Below are 9385 nucleotides of genomic sequence, written 5' to 3'. Positions count from 1 at the left end.
TTACTTTAAAACTGCATAAATTTCTATTCGCTAGACATATTTACAATCGAGACCGACAATCGCGTAATTGGCTACTATTTGCTTCACTTCCGGTACGAAATGCTCTTCTATCATCATTGCTTATTTTATGTAAATTTTTTAAAATCAATAATCTGTTCAACAATGATATATAATTCAGTAGATAATAAACTTCTGTGTGCTCTGTTTTTTTCTGCTGTTATTTTGTTTGACTACCGCTACTGCAACTATTTTATTACCACTATGTTGTGTGACTCTGCTCTGCGTTTACTACAAACTACGAACCAGCTGGCGCTATCCTGTCACAGTTCCATCTATAAAGTCCTCTTCTCTATGACTACACAAGCCTAAACCTTGTCTGTGCAATGCTCTCTGTTATCTGTCAATTTGAGTATCGAATGATGAGTATCATAATATTAATTACTTTTAGTTACATCTGTGCCCCCCATTTCCTAAGCACAATAAATCCCTGTAAAGCTGGGATATAAGCGCACAAAACACCGCCGCAGATTAGCTTGAAGGAATGTGAGAATTTCAACTTACGTTTGACAGTTCCCCAACCGTTGAGCCCGACGCAGATTCTTCATCTGCTTCATCATCTTGATCCTCGTCGAAGATTTCATTCGTGTAGTCACACTCGCCAGGTGACTCTTCCAGCTCGAACTCACCCAAACTGGGATCGGTAGCAATTACCGAAGAATTGCTCGTCTCCCAGGCACGCTGCCTTCGCTGTCGCCGATGTCGTTCACTTTTGCTTGGAGAACAGTACGGACTCGAGTCGACGCCCCTATTGGACGCATTCTTGTCCTTATCGGTGGTACTAATTCTTACAGCATCATTTTTTGCCCCATCATCATCATCATCATGCTCCTCATCATCGTCATCCAGCACCACCAGCAGGATATCATTTTCCGTATCACAGCTGTCTATAACTTCTGGAATGAAACAAAAACAACCAAAGAAGCAACAGAAAAATGCGCAAAATGGAAGGGGTACAGTAATTAAAGAAACAAGAGAAAAGAAGCCATCAGTATTAGAAAAAGGCGTTCGAATAAAGGCGAGCAGGGTAAATTAATAATGAAATCATACCTAAGCTAAGAATTACTTGGTACTATGCAATAATAATACAGTGAGTGGGTGTACAGATAGCGAAACAGGCAGATTGCTGGCAACTAAAAGGGTTTGTTCGAGGAAAATACAAATGAGTGCCCATTTTTGTCCTTCTTCTGTGTTGAAAATATTAGGAGTTTGATTATGATATTACTAGGGTAGTGAATGATATTTCTATTATATTTATTGCTGCTTCTGGTTTGATATCAGTTTTGAGTAGAGTGATTAAGGCGCTACCATCAATATTGTTTGTTTCAGTTTATAATCTGTTATTATTGAATCTTTCTTTAGCATTGTTGTATTTATTATTTTAAAGATGATTGATTTTTGTCTATTTTTTGGAACTATCTGAATTCAGTGTTGAATGGTAAACCCACAGATAACAGATGTTCAGACTAGAACAAAATTTATTTCAAAACCCATGTCAACATTAAAATCATAATGTGTTACAAATCAGTGGCTCACTACTCATATACTTGCTACACGTTGTTTGACAGTTGCGCTCTAGCAACATAGAACTGATCGTAGCACCACCTACATACATTTCGAATATGAGGCTGAACGTCCATTATCTGTGTTAAAGCGTTTAGTTCGTGCTGCTCTTTGAAACAGTTGTACAATGCGCTGCAGATATCTATACATTTGTTTGCAATGAAGCTAATACTGCTATTTGATTGTGGTTTGTATTTGGATTCTAGATTATGATTGTTGTGATTATTTAATCAGTGCCTCATTTCATTGCTGTGTCGAATTGTGCCTCGCTACGATAGTGTGGTTGTTAATCTGCATACCCTCTTAATCGTCTCCGCCAAAGCCGCTAAATATTGACATGTTCTTGTGAGCTTCAAAAAGGAACGAGTTTCAAATCATGGCCTTCCGTGTTTAGGATCGTGTTTCGGTTGTTAGTTTCATCACTCTTTCGTTCGCTGCAGCACAATCATTCAATGATTCTCTGTTTTTCATATCTTCATTTGAAAATACTGGCTCTGATTTGGATTATCGAGCAAAAATACAACAAATATAGTATAGGATGTAAATAGACCAAGTTCTGCTCACAATCTGTCCATGAATATCACATGAATGATTTGGTTGGTAGAAGAAGAGAACTACATTAAATTTTAGACGCATTGGAATTGAATACACAAGATAGGCTTTACATCACTGCTGTGGATTCCACTGTTTTCATTTCGAGGATCTCGTCAGTGACACGCTTTTGAAATCCTCGATCAAGTCGTTACTAAAAATGTTGACTATCGGTTTCCAACCTTGCATGGGTGATCACGAATCATTCGGCCGCAGGTTTGAAATTACAATGCTACAAAATTAATACGAAAGAATCAATCAAAAATTTATTTTCCCGATAAAAACCTGACAAAATGTCTAAATATATGCACATTGTTAAAATTTGGTTTTAAGAATTTGTTCTATACAACAAAATGGTGTTAAAATTATATTTTATTGACAACTAACATCATTATAACGGGTGTTAAAAAAATTAGAATTTTTTCAGTCATGAAAAACAAAACAAAAAAACAGAGTATTCAGTATTTTTTACTAAAAACATTGTTTATTCTTCAATAAACATCAATGAATATTGGAGAAGGGGCCCTGGTCAGCCGTACGACGCAACTTAGTCGTGATGCTCTCACAAGAGCGCTGGATGGCACTGACGCCCATCTTCCGGATATAATTCCGGATCCTGATGGTAACCTCTTTCGTATCCTTGGCCCGCCAATTATTTTTGTACACTAGGGCACTGACGGAGCCGAAAAAATCCATAATGGGACGGTACTGGGGCAAGTTGGTGGGGTTCCTTTCTTTCGCCACGTACGGTATCTTTTTCTGCTCAAGATACTCCAGCGTCTTCTTGGCGTAATGGGAAGACGAATTTCAGTATTGCTTACCCTCGGCAATCCACTAGGACATGCTTTTCGGTCATTGGGACTCCGCAATAACAGCCGGTAGGCGGTGTGTTGGCTTCCATTAGATACGCGTTGCCAAAGATGGTATGTCCAATACGAAGTCTGGTTAGAATACGCTGTTCAGATGTACACTTTCGGTCAGTGCTTTTTGTTACGTATGGCTTAACCTCCCGTAGTAGTGACTGGGTTCTATCTCAATCCCTCTGTCAGACGTTCCATAGTTTCTGCTTTACGAAGCATACGACATCCTGGGAAGGTATCGGAATATCCATGGGGTCTCCAATTCTTTCTTCATTCGCGAGTCTGTCAGCTTTTTCGTTCCCAGGTATTCTTGCGTGCCCTGGAATCCAGCTAAGTGTGATATTACGCTCTACGAGTGCACGTTCTATTTTTTTTATTTTTTTTTATTCCAGGGGTGTCTGGAATGGCCTCCACGGAGGGCATCGATGCAGCTAGCCGAGTCAGTGAGGATTATTACTTCGTTCACCGTTGACAGAGCGGCGCTCAGCGCATAGGCCTCGGCTGAGAATACGCCGCAAGGCCCTGGTAGAGTGTAGCATGTTTTGATACTGCTTGTCGCAAGACCAGCCCCTACTTTCTCGTTCTCCTTTGAGCCATCAGTGTACATTTGCTTGTGCGTAGGGTAGTGGTTGGCAATGAATTCATGGAATTTTGGCACAGCTATTTGGGGGGATGTACCTGCTTTGACGTTTCGTTATAGTTCGTCATCAATTTTTGGTGTGGTGCATACCACTCCCTACCAGTGAGCCTTTGAAGATTGCAAGCTCTTGTTGTGAGGGAACCAATGGTTTGGTGGAAAAGTTCTGCTGATCTTTTGGCTACCGGATAGTTCGCTACATTCGGATCTTTTTCTGTCAGCCGAGCTACCAGCTACGACAGTCGCTGGACTAGCATTAGTCTAAACGGCAGACAGCCTGCTTCTGCCATAATCGACAGTACTAGGCTTGATCTGAAGGCCCCAGATGACTGACGTATTACTTCGTTGTATGTTGGAGCAAGCACTTGTACCATCGCCTCGTGGTTACTGCTGGTAAGTCCTATCCCGAAGAAAATCTTAGAGATTACCAGTGCAGAGCCAACTTTCAGGAGTGTTGATCGACTGCTCCTTTTGAGCCGACAGCCCAGGATCCGGAGTATGTTTGTTCTTTTGGAGCAGATTTTTTGTGTATGTGAGATGTTGTAGAAAGTTTAGTTTGGAGTCAACCAGTATTCCTATAGTATTCTCATTTTCCTAACACATCGAATGGGGGTCTTGTTGATTTGGATAGCCCGCCCGCGCTTACGATGCCATATGTTGCAGATGTGAAAGAGTTTTGACTTGATCGGCGCAATTTCAAACCCTACACTGCCGGCCCATTCAACAACTGCCTTAACAGCTTTTGTTAAATGACGTCGTATTTGTCCAGAACTGGACCCTTTGGCTACAAGCAATACATCGTCTGCGTAAAGCAGGATTTCGACGTCGGTTGGGATAATTTTGGAAATAGGTTCCATTGCTACTAAAATAGGGTGACAGACAGCATGGAGCCCTGCGGTTCGCCATTTTCTGCCACACATCGGATTGATGATGCCCCGTTCGCTGATACACGGAAGGTTCGGTTAGGTATGAAGCTGGATATGATGTTAAGCATACGACCAGAGATTTTCCAGCTGACCAGGGTTTGAAGAATGGCGGGTCTGCAAGTAGTGTCGTGATCTTTGGATATGGCCAGTGAGACTATCTCTGCGTGCTGGTTTTCCTAAAGATTGATAAGCGATTCCATATGTGCTAGGTGGGACTCGACGCCTCTACCCGGGCGGAATGCGTACTGACGACGATCCAGTCTTCCATTTTCTTCTAGTTCTGTGGTCAACCGACTCCTTCTGGTTTTGGAATCGGGACTACCCTCTTTCCACTGATTCGGAAAAGTTCCGGAATCCCAGACCTGGGTGAACAGTTCAAGCAGAGATATTTTAGCGGAGAATGGGAGTCCTTGTAGCAATGGGTACCCTACATTATCAGGTCCATTTGATGATCCACCACCTTTGGAGAGGTCCCACATAGGCTCGTCCATGGAAAAATTGAAGCGTGTGAAGAGATTTGGTCGTCTTGATTTAAAGAGTTCGCTTATCAAATCTGCTTTTTTCTTGCGGAATTTTTCGTTATAGTTGGTGTTTGTGATGCCGCTTGGGAGGTTCAGCGTGGCCGTATTGGTGCGCCTTTTTCCTTGAAGCTAATTTATACGACTCCATATATGTGTTAAGGAGCTCTCGAGATTTATGCTCTGTACCAGGTCTTCCCAACTTTTCTGTTTGGCTTGAGCGATTAGCTACGGCATGCGGATCGGGCTTCTTGGAAAGATTGAAGGGCGATCGCTTTATTGGGGCCACCGTCTGCGATGCGACGGAGGGCTCGTAGTCGTTCTCGTCGGACTTTGACTACAGCTTCTACCTCTGGGTTTCACCAGAAAACTGCCTTGGTCCCTGGCTTTCCACTTGTTTTGGAGATGCTAGCTTCGGCTGCGGCTAGTATGCTTTTAGTGAAGTCCTCCACCGTAATACCCTGACCGGGCCGGATGGTGCTACTGGTTAGTTCTTCGTAACGATTCCAGTTCGCTCTTTCGTAGATCCACCTTGGTCTGCGCATTGGTTCGTCTGGAGTTCCGGGTGTATCAAGCTTGATAAGAAAGTGGTCGCTGTCTGTACAATCCAGTAGTGTTTTCCAAACGAATTTAGCAGCTATGGATGATGTGCAGATCGATAGGTCCAACGCTTGTGTTTTTCCGGTGGAGGGATCAACTCGAGTATGGGACCCATCGTTTAATACAACCATGCCACTGTAAACTACCGTCTCCAGAATCACATCGCCTCTTTTCTGTGAATCGGTTTTTGTATTTGTCAGTCGACCACCCCAGGTCGAATGGTGAGCGTTCAGGTCACCCAAGAGAAGAACTGGTTTCGATAGTTCTTCCAGATCACTGTAAGATTCAATAGCGCGTAAAGCTGTATTGCAACAACCTACATATTGGTTTGTATTTGTAGCCGTTCGAAGGGAGTGCCAACCTTTACTGCCAGTCCCACCCCTTGTCTGCTGTGAGTGGAACATGGACCGAGTAGAAGATGATAGGACTAGGCAAGTCATAGTCCGTTGTGGTGTTATGTTCTTCAGTGTTCGTTCCTTGTAGACATACTACAATTGGCTTGTACTTGGATTCTGAGATGATTATGACTTTCATTCGTTTAGTTATCGATAAAAATACATACATTGAAAAAAAATTCAGTTTAGACAAAGAAAAGTTTTTTTTATCAAATAACTTTTCATCCTTGAAAGTGGCCAACTTGAATTTTTGACGGTAGGTAGGGAACATAATTACCTATCTTGGAACAAAATTTCATCCAAATCAAAGATGGTTGTTTTTGTAAATCATCTTTAAATTTTTAAAATCGATTTTTTTCGATGAAGCATTTTTTCAATAATTTTTTTAAAAATTTGACTATTTTTGTGAAAATTACTTCCACATTTTTTTGTAGGATTTGTCATTTTTAGACTATAGCCATTTGAAAAAAAAATGGTAAAAAAGATTGACCCTTTTCAAGAGACAGCCTAGATCAATTTTGGAAAAACAAAGTGCGCAAAGTGGCTTTTTGCGCCAAAGTTCGCCTGCACAGAAAGTTTCATTAAAATCTGAGAGGGTGCTGCCAACATTTGTTCGAGTAAACTCTCGCTGAATCACTTACCTTCAATTTCAGGATATTTTTGTGATCAGCTTGCTTTTATTGATTGTAGAATCTTGTCCCATGTATATAGGGAATCCCATATAACATGGAACAAATATGCGTATAACGGCAGCACAGGTTCACGAAATATTCCTGCACGCTCTGGCGTGTTTTTTATTTGGCTCTCTTATGTGGTTTTCGTTTGAGGCGAAACTGAATCAGTTCCCAACCCCAACTGCTGTCAAAATGTATGAACTGACAGCGGTTGGGGTTAGAACCTGACTCAGTTTCAGGTTCAAGCGAAATCGCCATTATTGTGATAGCATCATTTTGCAGCGCATTAATCTAGGGTTACCAGATGGGCTAAGAGCAAAATAAGGACATCCTGAATCTTGACCGCGGCTAACAAATTTTGCTCATCTGCAGTGAAATTTGTATGGATATTTGGAAAGACGACACATACTGGATGAAGGGTCTGTTATACCCTTAATTTGTTCTACGAAAGCGAATGTCGATGTCGATACGAGATTGCAATAAATCGGAAATGAAAACTGGTTCCGAAACATCTCAGCGTACAGACAGGATATCACAGTCTTTCTTCTGACCTCGCACAAAGCAGAAGCAAAAAAATCGCTACGCTATACTACCCATGATCGCATAGTTGTCCCGTTTTCTATGGGATTTCCTATCTTTATGGGACTGATATGCGATCCTGGGCAGTATTGCATTAGTGAATCAAGCCAGCTTTTGTTCTATACAAATGCACAAACAAATTGTATCGTTGTCCCCGGCTGCGGAGTGAAATGAGTGCCAAATGAAATAAAAAGTGTCCGTGCTACGGGATAACACGATTTCGATCAACTTTAATAAAACTCGTGTTAGACCCACAGTTCAGAAAGTAGAACAGTTAGTTAAGGTTAAAATGGAGCTTAATCTCGCTGAGGTTACGATCATTCAGTTGCACCACGTAAAAACTGTGTTTTGATCACGTGTAGAAGTGTAGCACAGGCAGAGAACTTCATTGCAAAGAACAACATGCAACACGAGGTCGAATTTAATAACACAAGAATCAATATTCCCGTACATATGGAAAACGACATGGTGGACGTGCGTAACTATGATTTGGCCCCGCGCACAAAGGAAGATTACGTCAAACGAATCATGTCGCAATATGGAGATGTAGAATCTATTACGAATGACACCTGGAGAAATTTTTACACCAATATTCCCAACGGCATTCGTATTGTGAGGATGCGAGTGACTGAACCAATACCTTCTTACATGACTATCGAATGCAAATCACCGAAGGATGGCGTGACCTATAAGCAAAACAACACTGATCATATATCCCGGGCAGACCCCAACATGCCAATTCTGTAACCATACAGCCCACTACGGAAAAACATGCGCCGAAGCAACTAGTCAAAACTCATCTACTACAGCCAACTCCAATAAGCAGCCACCGACACCTTCAGATAAACCAAAAACAACGATCAAATTAACCAATAATGCAGGTACAACGAGCACGACAACCGCTCCCAAACCAACAACTAGCATCGCCAATAAAGACGCAAATACCGATGAAGACGGATTTACAACAAGAACCTCTGATCGTGAACAACAAGAAAGCAGTACCGATGATGACATGGACGGGAACCATAACGCGAGAGAAGGCAGACTGAATGACCCCCAAGCGGCTTCACCAAACCAAACTGAGTCAACAAGATCTGGCAGATAGACATTCGTAATTCCTTTTTATTTTTACTTATTGCTCAGTTGTGCTAACGCATTGAGCCATTTCAAATAAATATTTAGATAAAAAAAAGACAGGAGATCGAGGTTAAGTAAGTTTTTACAGCTTTTTTTAGGTCAAGTAAGTTTTTACAGCGATCTATGTAGCTTGGTAGGTTCAGTGGGCCCCTCCATGGAAGTCGACGAAGTGCGAAACGAACAAATTTGCTCTGACTAGCTTCAATGCGTTCAATATCAATTACTTATAACCAAAAGATTATAAGTTTCTCAGACTACATTGCCGTCTTCGAGTGTAAAACGGACCAAAGCACAATGTTGTACTTTTAAACAATGTTTATTCGTAAATCGTAAAGTTCTTAGTGACTTTAAAAATGAATACTAGCAGCTTAGAGGCCTTAGAAATAGTGTACTCAAGGTGGTGTTTAAAGTTTAGTTCGGGATCTAGGTAAACGAGTCCCGTTTGAGAACGATTTGTGAAATATTGTAGTCGAAATTAACTTTTGAACCGAATACTTGGGAGCATTTAACATCATCCTATCGGCATAGAACCAATTGGTGAAAACATCCAACTGGGACTGCAAGAATTCTGCCTCTTTAGCATTCCTGAAAAGGTGAAATAGTTTGAAGTCGTTAGCAAACGAAAGTTTCATGTACTTCAGCAAATAGTTTAAGTCGTCTAAATAAAGCACATATATGAATGGTCCGAGATGACTAACCTGAGAAATAGAACCCTGTGCTAGAAAATGAGAGCTGTTCAATATTTTATGGTTTGAATTAGAGCACAAAATCATTTTTTTTTCAGCCAACGCTCAACAAGATATAAAACAAGCTTTATGTTGAAACATTACTTCAATCAATAAACTTTA

General features: G+C 41.2%; 1 protein-coding gene across 2 annotated transcripts in view; it reads right to left on the bottom strand.

Moving 5' to 3' along the window:
* The window catches only part of LOC131689096 (PAS domain-containing serine/threonine-protein kinase), a 32205-nt gene continuing 22820 nt past the window's right edge, over window positions 1-9385 (bottom strand). The window contains exon 7 of one of the 2 annotated variants that reach the window (XM_058973904.1): window positions 1-953. In XM_058973904.1, the coding sequence (XP_058829887.1) occupies window positions 553-953 (401 nt within the window). In that variant the 3' untranslated portion in view covers window positions 1-552. The remainder of the gene's footprint in view (window positions 954-9385) is intronic. The other variant, XM_058973905.1, reaches the window with a different exon arrangement.

The sequence above is a fragment of the Topomyia yanbarensis genome, chromosome 3, assembly GCF_030247195.1.
Source record: "Topomyia yanbarensis strain Yona2022 chromosome 3, ASM3024719v1, whole genome shotgun sequence".
NCBI classification, from domain to species: Eukaryota; Metazoa; Arthropoda; class Insecta; order Diptera; family Culicidae; genus Topomyia; species Topomyia yanbarensis.
Note: the sequence above shows the minus strand (reverse complement) of the source record. Positions and strands in the feature narration are given on the sequence as shown.